This window comes from Chanodichthys erythropterus, chromosome 12 (assembly GCF_024489055.1).
Source record: "Chanodichthys erythropterus isolate Z2021 chromosome 12, ASM2448905v1, whole genome shotgun sequence".
In the NCBI taxonomy this organism is placed as follows: Eukaryota; Metazoa; Chordata; class Actinopteri; order Cypriniformes; family Xenocyprididae; genus Chanodichthys; species Chanodichthys erythropterus.
The window spans coordinates 50,570,746-50,594,363 of NC_090232.1; the positions used below are offsets into that span (position 1 = coordinate 50,570,746).

The 23,618-nt window shown below is 39.0% G+C and overlaps 2 protein-coding genes across 4 annotated transcripts in view; both read left to right on the forward strand.

The window, feature by feature from the left end:
- The window catches only part of LOC137032441 (B-cell receptor CD22-like), a 900,294-nt gene that overhangs the window by 846,369 nt on the left and 30,307 nt on the right, over positions 1–23,618 (forward strand). The window lies entirely within an intron of this gene.
- On the forward strand, positions 7–8,122 carry LOC137031667 (CMRF35-like molecule 6). Of its 3 annotated transcripts, XR_010896590.1 has the most exons (7): positions 7–135; positions 233–571; positions 1,314–1,445; positions 1,540–1,638; positions 2,100–2,257; positions 3,868–3,920; positions 4,003–4,066. XR_010896590.1 is itself a non-coding variant. In XM_067402785.1 (6 exons), exons 1-6 carry the CDS (start codon positions 96–98, stop codon positions 4,171–4,173), a joined length of 834 nt encoding a protein of 277 aa, XP_067258886.1. In that variant the 5' UTR covers positions 7–95; the 3' UTR covers positions 4,174–8,122. The 3 variants fall into 3 exon arrangements, 2 of the variants coding, with proteins under 2 accessions (XP_067258886.1, XP_067258887.1); XM_067402785.1 differs by lacking the exon at positions 2,100–2,257 and having other exon boundaries at positions 4,003–8,122; XM_067402786.1 differs by lacking the exon at positions 4,003–4,066 and having other exon boundaries at positions 3,868–3,927.

The window sequence follows — 23,618 nt, forward strand, 5'->3', positions numbered from 1 at the left end:
GCATGACGAAAACACTTTCAGGAAACACTGAAACACACATCGAGAGCTTCAGAACTGAATCTACTGATACAAGAGACGAATAATAAGAGAGAAGAATGAAGATCATCTTGACTTTCACTCTGATGATGATTCCTGGTAAGAATCTGACAGAAAGTTTACAAGCATTTTAAACATTTTAGAGTCATAATCAAAGTTTTAAAGTGTTGTATTTAAATGTGCTGGTTTTTTGTAGGTGTCATGACCTACATGAGCATAACAGGATATTCAAGGGGTGGAGTCACGATCAAATGCAAATATGAGAAAAAATATACTCAAAAAACAAAGTATTTTTGTAGAGGTCAGAAGCCAGATACACTACAGATTGGATGGTGTTCTGACCTCATCAGGACTGATGAGAAAGATAAATGGATTCAATCTGGAAGATTCTCTCTGTATGACGACACAAGATCAGCAGTCTTCACTGTGACCATCAGAGATCTGACTGAACGGGATTCTGGGACGTACCAGTGTGCAGCTGATATCCCTAAAGAAATAGATTTCTACACTGAAGTGAAGCTGAACGTTTTAACAAGTGAGTAACCCAGATGCAGTTTGAACTTGACCATCACTAATGCTGTTATTTTTTATTTTAATACTAATTAGCAAAAATTGTTTTCCTTTAAATTTAAGTTTATTTTTTCTGACCCCATTGGCAGACTCACTTAATTGTATCAAATTTGCAGAAATTGCCATTTTGAATATCAAGTAAATGTATCTTGATTCAAGGGTGTTTAGATATGTATTGGAAAATAGAAAATTGCTTTTTGCAGTGTACAACTGTGATTTTATTATTATTATTTTTAGCAATTTTTGCACAAATCATGTTAAAGGGCAAATGTCAGCATTAAGACAGACTTTGTTAGTCAACAGGAAGTTCAGAACAACTAAAGATACAAAAAGTGCTCAAATGAAATTCAGTTGAGTACATGAGTGTACATAAGGCTAAATGTTCCATCGAAGTAGACAACAAGGAGCTGAAGCGTGTTTTAAGGAGGATAATAAGCACATTTGGAGTGTCTGTTATAGAGACATATGTGTGGAAATGTTTACATAATCCCAGGTTGATCAGGTATGATCACGATGTTTGCCTGTTCATTTTCATGAGTTGCAAATCATACTCTGTAATCAGTAAAAGGTTTATAAAAATCAAGGTTCAGGGTTTACCATTTACAAAAAAAAACAAAAAACAAAAAAAACGTTTTGGTGTTTCAAAAGTTTTTACAACTTGAAAGTGTCTACATCATTATGTCACAGCCAATGCTTTTGTTTTTAAGATCAAAACACATTTCCACCACCGTTGTCATCATCATCATCATCATCATCATCGTCATCATCATCACCTATTTCGCAAAATTCCCAGCCATCAACATCTGATTTCACATCGGCTTCTCCATCTGTCTCGAATGGTATTCTGGTGATGAACAGTTCATTCATTTTCAAACATTTGCCTGCAGATATTATATCAGATTCTTGTTGTGTGTTCATCTCCTGTTTTCTCAGGTTCATCTCTGATCATCAGTGTGACTGTGATTCTGCTTCTGCTCATCACTGGATTCATGTCATGCATTGTGACTCTCTACAAGAAACATCTGACTCGAGGTAACCCAGCTAACGGAACATTCTCAGAACTTTAGCTGACGTTCTGGTAAGGTTTGGTAAGATTCTTCCAGCAACATTAATAGAACATTTGTTCAAAGTTTTCTGGTCTTTAATAATGTTTTTAAAACATTAGCATTAAAATGTTATTCATACATGGATCATTTCTTTCTGAAATGTTTTATTTGGACCTTCATCTAACATTTTTAAATGTAAGTATTTGTTTCAAGAAATTTCAAAAGTAACGTCCCCATAATGTTTGAAGAATGATAAAATGCAGTGTTTCCTTACTGTTCAAATAACCAATACATTTTTATTTTAACATTTAAAGGTGCCCTCGAATGAAAAATTGAATTTATCTTGGCATAGTTGAATAACAAGAGTTCAGTACATGGAAAAGACATACACTGAGTTTCAAACCCCATTGCTTCCTCTTTCTTATGTAAATCTCTTTTGTTTAAAAGACTTCCGGAAAACACGCGGATCTCAACATAACACAGACTGTTACGTAACAGTCGGGATCATTAATATGTACGACCCTAATATTTGCATTATGCCAGTCCATGTTCGAGCATTAGACAAGGAAAGGCAGTATTAACATCTGGATCTGTGCACAGACAAGGTAAGCAAACAAGAACAACAGTGAAAAATGGCAGATGGAGCAATAATAACTGACATGATCCATGATATCATGATATTTTTTGTGATATTTGTAAATTGTCTTTGTAAATGTTTCGTTAGCATGTTGCTAATGTACTGTTAAATGTGGTTAAAGTTACCATCGTTTCTTACTGTATTCACGGAGACGAGAGCCGTCGCTATTTTCATTATTAAACACTTGCAGTCTGTATAATTCATAAACACAACTTCATTCTTTATAAATCTCTCCAACAGTGTGTAATGTTAGCTTTAGCCACAGAGCATAGCCTCAAACTCATAGAGAATCAAATGTGAACATCAAAATAAATACTATACTCATATGATTCGATGTATGCACACAGCATGCATGACGAACATCTTGTAAAGATCCATTTGAGGGTTATATTAGCTGTGTGAACTTTGTAAATGCGCTGTAATATAATCGAGAGCTCGTGTGGCAGGAAGCACGCGATTTAAAGGGGCGGCGGCTGAAAAAATCAGTGCATAGTTAATGATGCCCCAAAATAGGCAGTTAAAAAAATTAATTTAAAAAAATCTATGGGGTATTTTGAGCTGAAACTTTACAGACACATTCAGGAGACACCTTAGACTTATATTACATCTTGTGAAAAAGCATTCGAGGGCACCTTTAAAAAAACTGGGCATTCTGAACATTCAGAAATTACATTTCCATAACTTAATTGAAAGTGTAGCAAAATTGTAATGTCTGGCTTCTAGCATGCACAAGATGCAAGGAGAATTCCAAGAATATAAAGTCTTTATTAAACTTTAAAAAAAAGGAGATCACAAGAACATTAGTAACTAAAGCACACTTGGTGTCAACGACGACACCGGATAATGAACCGACAGAAATCAGGGTTTAAACACACAGGGAACAATTAACAGAGATAAGAACAGGTGTGGAACTAAATTAACAAAGACTGGGAACTGAGATGAGAACAGGGAAAACATAACCAAAACACAATGAAACTGAACTGAACTAAACATAACCCTGACATTACCCTGTTTGGGCTCTGGAGTGTGTTTGGTGAAGTCTTCCTTCATGGTGCAGATGGTGTAGGGGATCCACATCTGACCTGTACCCACTCAACATCTCTCTCAACAGCTCTCTTGAGGACCTTCTATCAGCAGGCATGTCTTGGACCGCTTGTTGAGGCTGATGTAATAAAAGATGCAGGGTAGTCAGGGTAGTAAGTGAGGCATGAGGCAAAGCTGTAAATAATAGAGAGAAGTACGTTTTACAAGAAAATACTATTTTAGTCTTTCTTCATTAAATTTTTGCTTAATTCAGTGCATTACTTTTAGATTCCTTGTAATTATCTGTGAACATCACTTGCAAATGAAAAGTGAACATTGTTTCTACAGTAAAGTTTTTTTTTTTTTTCTTTCTATTTTTTCCCTTCCAGTTCAGTAAATACATTGTCTGTGGAATGAGTGGATGTTTCTTCCCACTGCTGTTCACAACTAGTCAATGCACTGTGAAATGTGTGCAAGTTTCTTACTTTGAATGTAACGTCCCTGTCTTAAATGTGAATTATCATTATTAATATATGTATTATATTTGTTTTACAGACCCTGATTCAGCCTCTGAAATATCTGAACCTGGAACAGAAAACAGTGAAGCGGTTTGTAAAGTCACACTGTTGATCAGATTGTGTTTGAATGAATGACTTTAATCAAAAGCTGTGAATAATTTCTCATTCTCAGGTTCATCAAACGCTGTATGAGGAGAATAAAGACACCAGACTTCACACTGACTGCAAAACCACCCAGTTACCCATAAAACCCTCTGATTCTTGCAACACTGTTTATGCTACTCCACAATTAGGCCTACCCATAAACTCCTCTGATAGTAATACAGTTTACGCTTCTGTTTAACAGTGCAGGACTTGTTGTTTCATCATCATGTATGACAAACGATCCTGATGATGTTCCTCTTTAATAACGTTCAGGATCAGAGTCAGTATATGCGGTTATGAGTCAGTGATTTTTTTAATGTTTAATTGTCTATTTGTATTGTGTAATGGTGGAGAATGAGTTCCCCTTACATGGATTAATAAAGTTTTCTAATCTCATCTTTCCACTTGGAATTAAGATGCGTTTCGGTCGATCGGATCCCAAGCGCATGACTCTCAATACAGGTGTAAACAAGGTCTAAAACGTTTTGAGCTTGTCCACTTTCGACCACTTCCAGAGGTAGTCGAAAACACATTTGACCGGATTGCTTTCATAGTGTAAACGCTCATGTTGTCCATATAAATAGTTCTCTATTATGCCTACTAAAATAATGCACAAACATTATGGGAAGTGCGCTAACAAGACGTGATTTAAATGTACCAAGCACAATGTTCTCTCACCATTCCTGATTCCACACTCACCATATTTGCAGTGGTCTTGCAGCTATAGCAAAAAAAAATTGTCTATTAGGTCAAAAGGTCTGGATAAGCCAATACATTTACCCACCCATAGACCCTCTCCTCTAAGAAATCAGGATAGAAGTGGTTTAAAGTGATTAAAATACCAGGTGTAAACAGGAATGTGTCTGCATCATCTTTTTGTGATCCGATCGAACAAAAAGCATAAACATTCAAACAGGGCCTCAGTCAAGAGCTGCAGATCAGCTGCTGTCTGTGGTGCTGAACACCATCTGAACACTAGAGGGAGCTGCTTCACTCTCAGGCTTTAATTAGTTCATTAATTAGTTGAATTATTTTCACTTTCAGTTTTGAACAGGTTTTGATCTTATTTTTTTCATATGTCATTCAAACAAAACTAGGTTGGACAATTCAACATATTGTGAGTTTTGTGAATGTGAATTCACTTATTATATTTAATAATTTCATAGAAAACTTAAAGATGTAAATGATGTGAAATTAAGTCTTAAATTTGTCTCCATTTTAACATGATATCTAGAAAATTGTCAAAAGTTAAAACTTTTGTTAAACCATATTGATACTTTTCAAATATTACCATATTAATCAATCAGAAACATTGATCATTTATATAGGAACATTTATAAGGAGACAAAGTGAACCTCTGCTGTTTGCGTTTGTGTCCATCAAATGATGTCACTGTAAAATGAAGCATGTATGAAGTGTTAGTTCCACTTCCTTATTTATTAATCTCTCTATCTCTCTCTCTCTCTCTCTAAGAGGAAGTGGGCGTCTCCGTCACATTCAGCACTTCATGTTAAACATGTAACCAGGAAAGAAACACACAAAACTCATCTGAACACACATCGAGAGCTTCAGAAGAACTGAATCTACTGACAATAGAGAAGATCATTTAATAAAGAGAAGAATGAAGATCATCTTTCACTCTGATGATTCCTGGTGATTCTTAACCCACATCAAAATCCCTTGTTTATCAATGCTCAGTGTTCATATGTGTCCACACTACAGAGTGTTCAAATAACACTGAAGCAGGAACAAACATTTGACACCATTGTGGTGATCAGTGTTCCCTGTAGTTGCGCTCTTGACTCTTGTTGGTTTCATTAGTTTTTATCTGGCTGTAGTATTACTGTTCAGAAAACACTTTTAGTGTGTCAAAAGAACAGGAGACAAAATGACTGATGATTTTGCCTGTTAATTGTGACATCATCAAGAAGTGATCTGATCACATCTGAAGTCTAATCATTAATCCGAAGTGTGTTTAGTTATTAATTCATTTAAATACTACGATTTTGTGTAATGTGCTACTGACCTTGACATACTATTGTGAAAATCATATTTTCATAAAAATCGAACACTCACATAAAACAACAATCAGCAAATGAAACTTAACTTAGGCATGAAGACATGCTTCATGCCAGCAGACAAAACACATTCATGGCTCCCAGCATTCAATGCGGCACAAATATCAATGCTGCTGAATTATTTTACTATTTATATTTGAGTTATTTTTTGATTGTTGAGGTTTGTATGAGTGTTGACACAAGAACTATTACAAGTGATTATTAGTAGTAGTAGTAGTATTTCTTAATGCTTCAACTTCATAATTTTTGAAATCAGTCATGAAACTACAGAAACAATTATTTAAGTCATTTTAAAGCAGTCATTTGACTATTAATCAAATCTGCCTTTCACCTTTCTCTTTCTTCACCAGCACACACATGTTCTCTGGAAACACTATTGTGTTTGCTAAAGGAGAAGGCGGCTGAAGAAAGTTGTAGTTTGTGTTCTTGTTAGGGCTAGGCGATATGGCTGAAAACTGTATCACGATATCAGTGTTTCATATCAGTCGGTATCGATAATTATTGATATTTTTTATGACCCATTTAAAATAAGGACCAGGAGAAAAATACATTTAAACATTTTTATTTTAAACTTAACCTTCCTCTGATCATAATCCCCTCAATTATTAAGACATAAATGTCAACAACCATGGAAAACTCAAATAATTAAAATGTAAACATAAGTCTAAAGTAGGGTGACCACCCGTCCCGCATTTTACGGGACAGTCCCGAAATTAGGAGCTTTGTCCCGCAAGACTTAAGTAGTGTCCCGCATTGAATTTATGTCTGTAATTTTTTTTCATCCCTGAAATTACAATACCACAGTAAGAAATATAATAAAAACTGTGAGCATTTAAAAATCTATTTGTGCAGCCGTCATATGCTAGCTGTGAAAATAACAACCCAGTCTCACGGCAGTTCGTGACATAGTCACGAAATTTAATCTATTTATTCGTGGCAGGGGCACGTTTATTTAGTTATTTTCGTAATTACAGCACGTTTTTTAAACTAATGCATTTCAATTGGATGCATCTTTCGTGCAATAGCACGATTCTTTCTGCCGGTCGGGCTGCAGCAGAGAAGCTGTTTAATCAGCATTTATTATCACGGTTTATATATGTGCAGTGCTGCTGCTAGCCATTTTCGAGCCCTAACCATAATTCTTTTATGATTTTAAAAATCAAGCCAGTCCTTTATATACCTCCTACTGTCAAAGTAAAATTTCGGCAGGTGCTGTGCAAATTGCGCAATCCAACGGACCACTGGGCTTAATGGGTTATCGAGTTATGCCTGAAAGGTGCCTAATAATATATACTGAAATAATATCGGCATTATAATTACTGACTATGATCACTGATTTTTTTATTAGGCTATTTTTGGTGCCTAACGCACAGCGCGTGATGCGCGTGGTGGGAGTGGCGGCGCTGTATATTAATTATGTATTATTATTTCGTTCTTTTTCGGTTATTATTTCGAAGCTGGGTTGCTTTGCTGTTTATTGATATTTTTAAGACTATAACGCGACATCTATCAACATTTATTTCGATGTTATCATTGTATTCATTCATTTCTTTATTTTAATAATATTATTTCGGTCTTTTAGAGTCTAAAGTTTTAAAACATTGAAAAGCCCAAAGATCTGTAGGCCTATCTCTGCTAAACGAGTTTAACATACGTTTGTGATGAATCTGTGTTTTAAGTTTTTTTTTTGTTTGTTTTGTAAATGTGTAAAAGTAATGTGTCAAGGACTTGATATTGAATTCTTTAATTTTAAAAATTCAATAAAAAAATAAAAAAGAACTATAGCGCATCTTACAGCAAAAAAGTACATTTAATCTGTGTTTTTGTCACCAGCAATACAGTACGTTGCTCAGTTTTATTACAGTAAATTAAGCTCAGAAATATATATTTTTTTTAAAGCTCCAGGGAGTTTCTTCTGATGCCCTGTTGAAATAATAAAAATAATTTTAATTCATTTAATCATTTAATTTAATTTTTCGCAAGGTTTTTTTTTTTAATCTTTTTTTAACAATATCCGGATGACGGAGCTGTCCCCTGTTACTTCCTCTCTGGAGTCGTTGATTAAGGTACGTAGGCTAAAATTATTACCTCATGAACAAGTAGGCCTAGCCTATATAATTCGATGAAATATACATGCAAAAGTGTATTAGTCAAGTATGTTGCTGGGGTACTGCCTTATGCCCTATTTTAAATGACATTGCTTAAGTGACATTGCTTTGGTGTTTCCATTTGTCTGATATAAAACCATATAAAGTGCTAACTGTATGTCCTAGCATGTCACATGTTAGTGTAGTCTACTAGTTCACAAACATTTTCTCAACTCTTCCTTTTCGCTTCTCGTGTAATTTAATATGCATAGTGCATATCCCTATTTAATATCTCTTGCATATTGTGATTTTAAATCATATAGTGTGATATTAATTCAGAATGTTTCTATGGGTAGCCTATATTATACATAAATAACTTTCTCTTTTTTTTCTTTCATTTTTTTCTCAGGAAATATGGTTTCTAATAAGAAGAAGTGTCCTAACTGCCCCCAGGTCATGCCCTGTGCCACTAAAATTTGTAAGGCCTGTGGGGCAGAGCAGCCCAAGAAGGCTCGTCTGATGAAGAGGCTGCAGGCCCTTGATTTGAAGAAGGGGGAGTGGCTTGGCAATCTCAAAAAAAAAACCCACAATGAGGCAGCCATGCTGGATGAAGCCATCGTTTTGGTGTGTACAATTAACACTACCTTTTTTAATAGGGTCACCACATTTACCAGTCCTGATTGAGTGACATTTTTGGCAGAAGATCATAATATATTTTTCAAATGCTTTTGTTTTTATTTTTGAAAAGAGTGATTTAAACCAGATTTCTGAAATATAGAGTTTACCGACCTCTAAACAGTTTAAACACCAAACGCAACTTGAAGGTTGTCTTTCACACAGTTAAAGCCTAGTGCAGGCGTGTTAAACCTAAACACACAGTGGCCCAAAATTAAAAACTGGGTCCAAGTTGCAGGCCAGGTTAATCTTTATTGAAAAACTGACTTAAATTGAGCACGTGATTCCCCCTTTCAGTAGTATGTGATGAATTTAATGTAATCATGGCATTCATGTAATATTAATAAGGAATTTAGGTACTACTGATAAAAGTGGAGTTTAACTTTAAACACAGATTCTTCAGAATAGAATAGAATAGAATAGAATAGAATGCCTTTTATTGTTATTATACACATGTACAACGAGATTGAAGCAACTCCTTTTCCAGTGTCAACATGTACGCAAGAGAAATGTAACAACAAGGAATAAAATAAGTATTGCAAAAGAAAAACTGGGTGGGGGGAGTAAGGTGCACAGTTCTGAAAAGCTATATACATTAAAATAGAAAGATAAATATGGTTTGTATATTGTGTGATTTTGATTGTATCAAAAGTATTAAGTATTAAATATTAAGTATTAAATATTGTAAGTATTAAATGTTAAATATTGCACAGTAGGTGGGTAGAAGAAAGTCTGGGGATCTGCCTGTGTGAGTTTAAATTGGTTATGGCTTTTGGGAACAGGCCAGCAGATTTAACCATTAAGGTCACTGACTGTTAACTTGAAAGTACCCTTTGCCAAAAATCACTTTCCAGAACATTCTCATTCACAGTTCCATGCTGGTGGAATGATCTCCCCACCCTCATCCGGAATGCAGAATCCCTGACAACATTCAAAAAACAACCGAAAGTTCATTTATTTTGTGAGCACTTAACCTTAAAAAAAAAATACAGTATGAATATTTTTCACCAAAGTAAAGAACACAGCTATATTGTGTATTTTACTAAATCCTGGATCCTAGATGTCCCACCTTCCTCCTCGTAGAACTAATCCTGTTATGCATTTGCAATGTATTGAAATGCATTGATTTTCAGTGTAAACCTATTCATTCGGGGTGGTAAATTTGAAAGATGGATGGAAAAAAGGATGGAAAAAATCTATACATCTACAGGGCTCAAAATTAATGGTTGCCCTTGGCTATATTCATACAAGTGGCAACTAGATTTTGACTTTTAACCACTTTTAAAATTTAATGTTGAGTCCTGATCTGTTAATAATTCTAACATCACATTCAAGCCAGAGATTATTTTTCATACAGTAAATTTGACAAAATAGAAAATTCACTTTTGATGATGACTCAGTAATTTTGCTTTTGCTGGTCATAAGTGCATTCAAATTCTGTCAGCCTGGTCAGAGGAACATAGTATAATATGACATAATAATGGGCAGTTTTTTTATCAATGTTTGGTCTTAAAACAAATTTTAAGTCTTGCCTCAAACTGAATTTTAAAAACTGAAAGTTATCTTCCTCAAAAGCACAATATGAAAACTCCAGGAAGCTGCGCTGCAGTGTGTCCCCACACACTGGTCCTGACTGAAAGATGCATTATATTATATGTTACTTTGGAGATGTCTACATATGGTAAACAATTCTATAATATGGTGAACACTTACCCGCCCACCACACTTTGTACGATGCTCCAGCAGTTTTGCAAAGGCTTGTCTGGACAGTGCCGGCGCGATGATTTTAAGTTCTCTTACACTGCTGAAAAGATTGAGGGAATACAAAGTAGAAGAGCTGGTGGAAGCTGGCCAGTATCCACTGTTTACGAGGTCCATGAACTCTGGAGCCCACTGCTGCTGGCATGTTTGGCATGCAAACAATGGCTGGTGCATGTCATAACGCCCTTGGGTTATAAGAAAACAAACCTGAGCTTTTAGAAACAATCAGCTGGCACACTTTAAGACACTTGGGCTACATCTTGAGTAGAATCACACCAGCATAGTTCAAATAAGTATATTTTTGTTGGTTTATCATAATGACAAGATATATTCTGTAATTTTTGAGTACTGTTATTTTCATTGCAAAGTAAAACCAAAAAAGGGGGAAAAAGATGAATATTGAAAAAAGATCAGAGTTTATAAATATTACCATTGATGGAAATTAAAATGACCGCTTTGCCAGGTGACATCACCTATGCTGGGGACTTCACAGGGACATTTTTGAGTCACTCTCACTGTTGGCAAAATACAAGCTAGCAAAGGAAAGATAAACACAAAATTAGCCTACTAGATTTATTAGACAAGAGTACAAAAGAGTTTTGCAATTACCTCCCTTGGTCGTGTGAGCTGTATCCTCCCTCCCCTCTCACAAAATATGTGGATGGGGGAATAGCTTTAAAAAAGCCCTCAATGACTGATTCCCTATCGTGGAGTGGCCATCTCCTGTGATTCTTGATATCGCAGGTTTCACAGAACCACTGATCTGGTAGACACTCTCTGCATCTAGGAACGAAATCAATGAACCAATTTAGTCATTGAATCAACTCTTTGAAACAGCCCTGATTCCACCATAAACATGCAGTTTATCTGAAACAAGAAGACATCAATTAGTGATGCACTCTAAAAGCCTACAAAGTATGATAAGAACATTAATGAGATCTCACCGAACAACCGCAGGCTTGCTGCAATGGCTACAAAATGGTTGGCCAACCATTGGGTTAATATCCTTCCAATGCTTTCAGTAACATAAATTTCAGAACTTTTCCAAATCAACTTTCCCACAGTCTAGGGCAAAATTCAGCATTCTTTGAAACATGGATCAGGGTAAATTGCATCAACGTGAAAATTGAGACGGAATTCCATTGGGACAAAATTGAAACTAATACAAAAAAGTGGCTCAATAATAGGACTCATTGTGGACACAATTTGTGGGTTTGCTGATTTATAAGCAGTTGATGTGGGTACAATTGACCCTTCGCTAAGCCATGCCCGAAAACCGCCAAAGGCCAATCGTGGCTTAGCAGGCCGTAACTAGGCACAGGAGGTCTGGCGAGCTTTCGACTTTTTACATTTTTTGCCAAGATTTTACATGAATGGCAATCTAGTCTCCAATGATACAGGTGTTCCAGGATTTGTGTGAACCCTGGTTTCAGATTTCCTTCAGAAAATTACCTAATAATAATTCAAATGTATTTGACCATATTTTACCAAATTCCACTTGAGGATCAAGACTGGCTGCAGGAAGCTTTTCAGTGAGCAGGTAGTTCCCGATCTGGTTGTGTGTAACTACAACAGCAAACAAAACCAAGTTATACCACCAATACATACTTTTTTGGTTGAATCTACATTTCTATACATTTCAAATATGGGGGAAATTACATTTACAAAAAAAATAAATAAGAGAACTTGGAAATAATAAATGGAAAAATAGTACAATTAACCTGTGGATGCAATGCAATACAGTTATCAAATCAAATACTGCATAAACATATTTCACATGGTTCAACCTCATTATAATGAGCTCATTACCTGGATACAAGTACATGTTACTTAAGTCTACCAGCAACACAACTTGATTTCTTGACAATGATGTGTAACCAATTACTATTAATATTATTACCGGTAGCTGAGGCTTTGGGCCGCCCTCCACGCCTCCCCCTTGGCTTTCCAAGTCTTAAACACACCCTTTTTGGCATTGGCGGAGGGGCAACTTGCCTCTGCTCCTCAGATTCTTTCTGGGGGTTGAAGTGAAAATCATGATTAGGCTGTTAATTTATTTTTAACAACAACAAAAAAGAAAAACAGTTGCATCCAAAAATTCAACACCTAAAAAACACCTACCCTGGCTTCAGTCAGAACATGTTCTAAGCTCATTTCAAGAGCCATCCGTCTCCCCTCCATGTAACTGCCATCTTGACAGTCAGTGACCCGTGTAGTGGTCATCACAGAAACGGAGAGAGGGGCAGACAGAAAAAGAAGGACAGACACTGAGATGGACAGAGGGGCAGACAGAGATAAGAGACACATACAGAAATGAGAGACAGACCGAAAGACAAACAGTGCACAAATCCAGATTAGGTTGGCGCTTAAAAGGGCCTTTGGTTGGTTGTGGTGATCTAGCAGGTAGGTTGGTAGAATCTAAAAAACAAAAACAACACTCGTTTAGGGGAAGGGTGTTAATGGGACAGAGACAAAGAATTTACTTAACAATGGATGAAAATATAAATTTTTGAGACTGGTGCAGCTAAATACAACTTTTTTAATGAGCACTGAAGATCTCAAAAGCTAAAATGGACGCAGTTCTGTTCACTCGGAGTCTGGAGGACAACTATCAATCCGCTGAAAGAAGTCCGGACAATTAAACAGAAGTTTACGTTGCAGGATTACAACCGTAAAAAACTCAAGGGACTATTTTCTTTAGCGGAAGCAATAAAATAGTATTTAAATCGATAACTCTTTTTTAAAATCAATATTTTGTGTCAAATGATTGATTTATTTGGTAAGTAGTCATGTAATAGGATCATGTAGAGAGATGCGGTTGTTATAGTGAATACAACCCAGAGAGGATGATATCAGACAAATTGAAACACCAAAGCAATGTCACAAGAAGTTAAATTAGGGTATAAGGAAGGCAGTCATGACAGTACCCCAGCAACATACTTGACTAATACACTTTTGCATGTATATTTCATCGAATTATATAGGCTAGGCCTACTTGTTCATGAGGTAATAATTTTAGCCTACGTACCTTAATCAACGACTCCAGAGAGGAAGTAACTGAGGACAGCTCCGTCATCCGGATATTGTTAAAAAAAAGATTTAAAAAAATAAAAAAACTTGCGAAAAATTAATTTAAATTAATTTAAATTATTTTTAAAAATATCAATAAACAGCAAAGCAACCCAGCTTCGAAATAATAACCGAAAAAGACCGAAATAATAATACATAATTAATATACAGCGCCGCCACTCCCACCACGCGCATCACGCGCTGTGCGTAAGGCACCAAAAATAGCCTAATAAAAAAATCAGTGATCATAGTCAGTAATTATAATGCCGATATTATTTCAGTATATATTATTAGGCACCTTTCAGGCATAACTCGATAACCCATTAAGCCCAGTGGTCCGTTGGATTGCGCAATTTGCACAGCACCTGCCGAAATTTTACTTTGACAGTAGGAGGTATATAAAGGACTGGCTTGATTTTTAAAATCATAAAAGAATTATGGTTAGGGCTCGAAAATGGCTAGCAGCAGCACTGCACATATATAAACCGTGATAATAAATGCTGATTAAACAGCTTCTCTGCTGCAGCCCGACCGGCAGAAAGAATCGTGCTATTGCACGAAAGATGCATCCAATTGAAATGCATTAGTTTAAAAAACGTGCTGTAATTACGAAAATAACTAAATAAACGTGCCCCTGCCACGAATAAATAGATTAAATTTCGTGACTATGTCACGAACTGCCGTGAGACTGGGTTGAAAATAACCAACCAGCACAATCATAGAGAGAGGTTTTCCCGCTGATGACAACTGAGTGGACAGCGCAAAGAGCAGGCCTCATCGAAGTCGGTAAACACAACTACACCAGCAAGGATTTCATCTTCCATAATGGATAAGAACATCAAGAGCTGCTCAAAGCTGCCCAAATCGATTATTTAAAGCATGCAATCATCCATCCTGATGTTAAATATTTCCAACGAACGGCGGCAATCAAGCGCCACACACGGAAATGGTGGAGCACCTACAGAAAAACGAGATATTCTCCATTTGTTTTAACCAATACAAAATTGCGAAATTTAGACACGACTTTCTTCTCACGTTAATATTTCATTTAATGCGGGTTCTATGGCGTTATTATATTGAAAAATGTCGAGCGCGCATCAAATGCGCGAGCAATCTCTCCACTCACAGGCGGATTCCTGTTACAGGGGGTCCTGTTGTTGCTTAGGCAGCAGCTCCACCTTGTGGGGAAATTGAGTATTGCTCTTATAACAGGAAGTCAGCAGTGTTGTTCTACTGTGTGCTTGTCAGTTCTGAATCAGAGCAATACACAGATCTTAATACACAGTTTGTGTAGCGTCCTTATTTCACCAACATACAACATGGTGTCAGATAGGCTAGGACCCAAAAGTGAGCTTATGTAGCCAGTCGCTGACGCGACACGTTTGGTTTATTTACTGGAAAGATAAGTCGTTTTTCTGTCCGTTCGCGGCAAACCAGCTAACATTGCGACTGGAAGATGGCATCGTCCATTCCACCGCCTGAGCCAATGAAGATGTCCGGTGACTTGAGCAACAATTGGACAAGTTTTCGAGCAGAGTTTGATGATTACTTGCTGGCGACTGGACTATGTGAGAAAGATGCGGACGTGCAAGCGGCAACACTAAGAAGGCTGATGGGCAGTGAGTGCCGACACATATACAAGCACAACCTGGGTCTCACACAAGACCAGCAGAAAGATGTAAAAGCCATACTGGAAGCACTTGAAGCCTACTTCACACCCACAAAAAATGTCATCTTCGAGAGGTACGTTTTTGGAAATCTTAGACAAGAGGAGGGTGAGACTATTGATGCGTTTGTTACGAGACTGAGAGAAAAAGCGGCAACATGTGAATATGGAACCCTAAGAGACCAGCTTATAAGAGACAGGCTTGTTCTTGGAATAACTGATGAGAGCGCGAGACGCCGTCTGCTTAGAGAAAAAGACCTCACATTGGCAATGGCGGTTGATATTTGCCGTGCTGCAGAGATTATGGACAATAAGCTGAAAACTATGGTGCTGGACCACTCTAGGCCTGGGTAAAGCCTTAATGTGGCAGAGGGACAGCGACGGCGGCCTACCAGCAGGCCATTTGAGCCATTCGCCAAACCTGCACAGAGCATGAGAGGGACAGGCGAGTGCAGGTACTGTGGCACTCAACACAGACGTGGGCGGGACCAGTGCCCCGCATTTGGGAAATCATGCCGCTCGTGCGGCACCCCCAATCACTTTGCTAAAGTATGCATGAAAAGAGGCCAGAACACACGCCAGTTGCACACTATGGACGCCCCCTCTGAAGAGGACCAAGATGATGATGGTGGTGGCAATCTGGGCCAGATATACACGGCAATGAGCATAGGAGCAGTGAACACACAGGGGAAGAAGTGGTTTGTCAACCTCCCACTGCAGAACGGGCCCCAGAGATGCCAGCTCGACTCTGGAGCAACCTGCAACGTGATGAGCATCAAGGATAAAATGAGACTATCACCTAGGACACCTCTTCAGCCTTGTTTTACCAGACTGAAACTTTACAACAGTGCTTGGATGAACTCAATGGGCCTGTTCAGCACTCAGTGCGTCATTAGAGGCAAGAGACACAAACTTGACTTTGAAATTGTGAAATCCGGCCAGAGGCCACTACTTTCGGGTTCCACATGCGAGGACCTCGGTCTGATTCATTTCACTATTCCTGAGGAGCTGAATAATGTAGAACACAGCAAGTTGAGCATGCTGACTAAAGAGAGCTTAATCAGCATGTACCATGATGTCTTCAACGGACTCATTGACTCTCTACCTGGCGACCTACACTTTGAGCTGGACAGCACTGTGGCCCCTGTGCAGTGTGCTCCCAGGAACGTACCAGTGGCCCTCAAAGCAGCCGTTAAAGCACAGTTGGATCAGTATGAAAGGGATGGACACTTAGTCACAGTCACACAACCCACTGACTGGATAAGTAACCTAGTCATAGTAAAGAAGCCAGAGAAACTTAGGCTCTGTATTGACCCCAGACCCCTGAACCGAGCTCTCAAGCGGTCCCATTACCTTATGCCCACCTTGGATGATGTGTTGTACAAACTGCCAAAAGCACGTATCTTCACGCTGGTGGACGCACGGGACGCATTTCTACAGTGCCGCCTGGATGAGGAGAGCAGCCTGATGACTACATTTTGGACGCCATGGGGCAGAAAACGCTGGTTGAAACTCCCTTTTGGCGTGTCGGTAGCACCAGAGCTGTATCAGAGAAAGCAGCACGAGCTTCTGGTGGGCTTGAAAGGAATTGAGCCTATAGCTGACGACATCCTAATAGTGGGCTGTGGCGACACTGAGGAGGAAGCCATCCGAGACCATGACGCTAACCTCATTGCACTGATGGACAGGTGCAGGAAAGTGAAATTGAGGCTGAGTCTGAAGAAGCTGCAATTTCGAGTTAAGGAAGTCCGCTTTCATGGCCACGTCCTCTCGGCCGAGGGCCTCAAAGCTGACCCTGACAAGGTCAGAGCAGTTCTGGACATGCCCAACCCCACAGACACTAAAGGCGTGCAGCGTTTTGTGGGGTTTGTGAACTACCTATCCAAGTTCATGCCACGCTTGTCAGAGGTCTGCGAACCACTGAGGAGGCTGTTAGATAAGGATGTACAGTGGCACTGGCTGCCAAAGCATGACACAGCCATGAAGGAGATCAAGGCACTGATCACAGCTGTACCTGTTTTGAGGTACTATGACATTAACAGGCCGGTCACCATACAGAGCGACTCCAGCCAGACAGGCCTGGGCTGCTGCTTGCTGCAGGAAGGACAGCCAGTTGCGTTTGCATCCCGTGCATTGTCACAAACAGAGCAAAATTATGCACAAATAGAGAAAGAGTGCCTGAGCATTGTGTTTGCCTGCCAGCGATTCCATTACTACCTGTATAGGAGGGGTGATGTTACAGCAGAGACAGATCACCGCCCGTTAGTGTCCATCTTCAGTAAGCCTCTCCTCAGTGCACCAAAGCGCCTCCAGAGCATGCTCCTTACTCTCCAGAACTACTGCCTCAATGTGGTGTACAAGCCAGGCCCGGAAATGTATATCAGTGACACGCTCAGCAGAGCTGCTACCCCACCACAGAGCACAGACACACAGTACAGGCGGGAAATGGTCTGTAGCCTGCAGCAGGAACAGTGTGACACCGCGGCAATTCAGCAGACAGACTATCTGAATGTCACCAGCCAACGTCTCGCACAAATCCGACAACACACCGAGAAGGATGAGTGCCTTCAGATGCTCAAAACTGTTGTGCTTGAAGGATGGCCAGACTGCAGAGAGGAGACGCCCATAGTGATTAGAGGGTACTGGGCCATCAGAGATGAGATTAGTGTGCAAAACGGCATACTCTTCAGAAGCCAGCGTGTTATCATTCCTAAAACGTTGCGACCGGAAATGCTGAGACGGATTCACTACAGCCACATAGGGGGAGAAGCTTGCTACAGGCAAGCCCGTGACACCCTATTCTGGCCCAACATGCAGGGGGAAATCAAAGACTTTGTGCATCAATGCTCTGTGTGCAATGAGTACGCACATGAACAACAAAAGGAGACCATGATGTCACACCCACTACCCACACGTCCCTGGCAGATAGTGAGCATGGACTTGTTCAACCATGCCGGAAAGGATTTCTTGCTCGTGGTGGACCACTACTCTGACTTCTGGGAGGTCGATCTGCTTCCTGACCTCTCAGCTGAAACTACAATCCTGAGGTGCAAGGCTCAGTTTGCACGCCATGGCATACCAGACCGGGTAATTTCTGACTGCGGATGTCAGTTTGCATGTGGAGCTTTTAGGGCATTTGCGAAAGAGTGGTGCTTTGAGCATGTGACCTCATCACCAAGACACCCGAAAGCCAATGGCAAAGCAGAATCAGCAGTGAAGATTGTAAAAAGCCTGTGCAAAAGAGCCGCGTTTGCTGGCGAGGACCCATGGAAAGCTATTCTCCATTGGAGAAACACACCCACGGAAGGGCTGCACTGCAGTCCTGCACAGCGGCTGATGTCGCGGAGACTGAGAACACAACTCCCTGTGGCGGACCAGCTCTTGATGCCCCGGGTTATCACTGAGATACCTGAAAAGCTGTGTGTGAAGCGGCAGATTGCGAAACTGAACTATGACAGATCAGCCAAAGATTTACCTGAGCTGAACGTCGGCCAGCCTATCAGGATGAAACCACTCCCTGGGGACAGGACGGGCCGGTGGAGAAAAGGGGTGTGCTTGCAGCAGGCAGGACCCAGGTCCTATGTTGTTAATGTGGAGGGGACAACATACCGTCGCAACAGGGTCGATCTTAGAGTAGCGGAGAAAGTCCCCTCTCTGTCATCAGGGCATCTAGAATGTTCACCGGAGTATCCCGGGGACACACATGCAACAGAAGGGGGTTCTGCGAGTGAGGACAGCAGTGGAGAGACAGGCACCTGTCATGGAGAGGCACCTCATTCATCACAAATCATTTGCACGCCCCACCGAGAGGAGCAGGGCCAGACATACTCCCGGAGTGGCAGGCTAATTAAGCCTCGGGATAGATTGAACCTTTAAGTGGGGCAAACTAAACAAGAGAAGTGAACACTTGAAAACAAGAATGCTGTTAGCAGCTGTTATAGCAGTATTTGGGTTCAAGCAGATCTGTTAGGTAAATTGGGGTTTATTTTCAGTCCATTGTAATAGCCTGTTATCAAGTCGGGGTGTTCGCTGCAGAGTTAACAGGTAGAGTTATAATTAAGTTCAGGTTTGTTGATAATGCCATTTGTTGTTTGGATATCTCACTACAGGAAGGGAGATGTTACAGGGGGTCCTGTTGTTGCTTAGGCAGCAGCTCCACCTTGTGGGGAAATTGAGTATTGCTCTTATAACAGGAAGTCAGCAGTGTTGTTCTACTGTGTGCTTGTCAGTTCTGAATCAGAGCAATACACAGATCTTAATACACAGTTTGTGTAGCGTCCTTATTTCACCAACATACAACAATTCCCTTGAACAAAACTGGACTTGCGCGCGCTCTCGCTCAGATATCACATCTGCGCGCTCAAACTTTTGTCCTCCTGCATGTTCAGCCGTGAATCTAGATTGTCTTCTCTCCGGGATTTAATGTTGTCATAAGCGCAACATTATAGTGTGGGCACCCACCGGCAGAAACATTATTCGTTGCATATGTCAAGTTTGCCAACAAATGTAAATCAATATTTACATAGAGTAATAGTTGTAAATTTATCTGTCTCATGTGTCCCGCATTGTCCCGCAAAATCACATCTACTGTCCTGCAACAGATCAATAGTCAGGTGGTCACCCTAGTCTAAAGTCACAATGAACACGTTTCCTCTTTTATTTACAATTTCCTCGCTCGCTGCGGCACTCATTTTCTGCTTATCAGTCGCCGGTTACTGAAGAGGAATCCAGCACGAGACAACGATATGGCGCAACCAAAATTGATACTGTTACATGATTGGCTGGTAGCGTGTCACTCCCTACGTTGCTAGGTTACCAGAGAACGAGTGCCTTTGTTAATGCAACCAAACTTGCTTCGCAACCTCTGTTTTCTTCCGACAAAGAATAAAAACGTTTTATCGAACACATACATATCGTTATCGTTTTATCGCCCAGCCCTAGTTCTTGTTATTGTTCTTTTCTGTGACATAAAGAAAACTAGACATTTTGACGTTTCCAAAACCAAAACAGAATGTTTGAAAAATGTATTAGCTGGGTTGCAGCTTTTTGCAGTTCACCGCAGCTTTTATTTGTGTATTATGTAGTGATTTATGTGAAATACAAGTAGTGTGTCATCATATCAAATGTATTTAATAGGATAAAGCTCAATATATTTTACATAATTATTTAGACTGATGTGACGTACAGAATGAAGTGCTTTGCCTAATTAAATGAGAAGCAGGAAACAGACTCAAAGATAACAAAAAACAAATCTATAGTAATAATACAGATCTTCAACCTTTACATATATCAATCAATCAATCTTTATTATTACAGACTCAAGGTCCAAATTTAAAAAGGGGGGGAAAAAAAAAACAACAACAATAAAACAACATACAGCCCACAACATCCACCACACACAAAGAATTACAAAATACAACAATACCAATGTCTCCACAGCTTTGACTGATATCGCGTAGAACTAATCCCTATATTTGATAAACTCACAATAATCTCATTTTTAGAAGCATTAAGCCGGCAAATAAATCTATACATAAGATTTCGTAACAGTGCTTTAAAAGTAATTACTCTAGCACTCACAAACATTTCACTTGCACTATGCCATCTAGGTTTCTTTAATAAGACTCTCATTGCATCATTATAAGCTACTTGCAGCTTCTGTAAACTAGATGTTACGGTGGCCGAGAGAGCTCAACGCACTGCAAATAAAGAAAACATCTTCATCAGTTTGCAGCGCATGTGTTGTCAAACTGATGAAGATGTTTTCTTTATTTGCAGCGCGTTTGTCTATTTGTAAGTGTTGTTGAGTTTGCAGCGCGTGTGTTGTCAAACTGATGAAGATGTTTTCTTTATTTGCAGCGCGTTTGTCTATTTGCAAGTGTTGTGGAGTTTGCAGCGCGTGTGTGTTGTCAAACTGATGAAGATGTTTTCTTTATTTGCAGCGCGTTTCACTATTTGTAAGTGTTGTGGAGTTTGCAGCGCGTGTGTGTTGTCAAACTGATGAAGATGTTTTCTTTATTTGCAGCGCGTTTCACTATTTGTAAGTGTTGTGGAGTTTGCAGCGCGTGTGTTGTCAAACTGATGAAGATGTTTTCTTTATTTGCAGCGCGTTTCACTATTTGTAAGTGTTGTGGAGTTTGCAGCGCATGTGTGTTGTCAAACTGATGAAGATGTTTTCTTTATTTGCAGCGCGTTTCACTATTTGTAAGTGTTGTGGAGTTTGCAGCGCGTGTGTTGTCAAACTGATGAAGATGTTTTCTTTATTTGCAGCGCGTTTCACTATTTGTAAGTGTTGTGGAGTTTGCAGCGCGTGTGTTGTCAAACTGATGAAGATGTTTTCTTTATTTGCAGCGCGTTTGTCTATTTGTAAGTGTTGTGGAGTTTGCAGCGCATGTGTGTTGTCAAACTGATGAAGATGTTTTCTTTATTTGCAGCGCGTTGAGCTCTCTCGGCCACCGTAAGATGTTCTATAGTTGAACCACAGATGAGCAGTATAAAATGTTGTGCAATATGCTTTACAAAGTGACACCTTCACTTCATCAGAACAGAAACTAAACTTACGTAAAAGTATATTCGCCTGCATATACATCATACGGCATTGCTTTTCAATATCCTCATCGTCTGTCATACATTCAGTAATGAAATGTCCAAGATATTGTACTTTCGCACACACAGTGAGACTCTTATTGGACAACTTAAAAACTGGAAATTTTATACTTTTATCCTCCTTAGTTCTGCAAATCATAACCACACTCTTATCAGGATTATATAAAATATCATGTTCAAGACCATAATTAGAGCACATAGTTAAAAGCTGTTGAACACCAGCACTGCTAAGGCTGAACACCACAACATCATCTGCATACATAATATGATTCACTAGAGTATTTCCAATCATACACCCAGTTTTACAGGCATTCAAACATTTAGATAGGTCATCCATGTAAAAATCCCTCCTTGTCTCACTCCATTACTACCCCAAAAGGGGCAGAGACTTTATTGCCCCATTTTACTTGCACCATCTGGTGGGCATACCAATAGACCAGGATTCTCACAATATATTCTGGCACCCCTCGTTGTCTCATTTAAAAAAAATAGTGTTGCATGGTTAACCCGATCAAAGGCTTTAGATGCATCAATGAAGCACATAAAGACTGATGAGTTTTTATCTCTATACTTGTTTACTATTTCCTTTAATGCATAGATGCAAAGATCAGTACCATAGTTGGCCTTAAAACCAAACTGCTTGTCTGTAGAATTAATAAATACATTTAACCTATCCAACAATATTTTTTCCAACACTTTAGACAGGATACTAGCTAAAGCTATGGGTCTATAATTATCTAAATTACCAATCGTTCCAGCTTTGTTCTTAATAACTGGCACCAACAAAACAGACAACATTGAATCTGGTAACACACCATGAATCAAAAGGCCAGTAAAACAAACAGCTAATAAAGGGGCTATCCTCTTACTTCCATATTTAAGATGTTCAGCAGAAATATTATCTAGGCCACTAGCTTTATTTTCAGGAATTTCTCTTTTAGCATGATCCACCTCACATGATCTAATCACTATTGGATCATTAACTTGAATATCATCCACATCCATATATCATCCATATATTATTTATTTATTAAACAAACCATTCTTTCTGTTTACTTCTGCTTCAGTTATTAGCTTGTGATAAGTTCTGCAGAACTAAATAGGTACGCTTGCATTAGCAGAGATTAGATATTTTTCTACAAACCTTTGTTTGTGTTCATCTGAAGAAAGAACATCATTTGAAATGATATATTGATTAAAGAAGTGTCTAAATCTGTTTTGAAATAAGTTTTTTTTTTCAAATAAAGGATTCAGAGTCAGTGATGTCAGATTGTGTATGTGTTTTACTCTGTAACTTTATAGAGCAAGAGTGTAACAAGCACCACTTTAATTTACAGCCTGCAATGTCACACTTACCCTTTAACTTTGTGGAACAAGAGTATATTTCTCCAGTATTTAAATAAAAGTTGCAATAGTTTTACTTGCCTTGAAACACGGAGGCCCAAACTTAATCAAAGCACTTTTACTTAAAAAAAAAAAAAAAAAAAAAAAATACTTTATAAGCTGATATGTACACTGTAATAAAAAAAAAAAAAAAAAAAACAAGAAAAAAAAATGTATGTATTGGTACACTATTATTACAAAAAGCTACGCAGTTTTTTTTAACAAGAGAGACGGGAAGTAAAAGAGTGAGAAGTGTGTTCACTCACTACCTCTTGTTATTATAATTTTATTTAGTTTTTTTTTCAAATGCCAGGAGGCA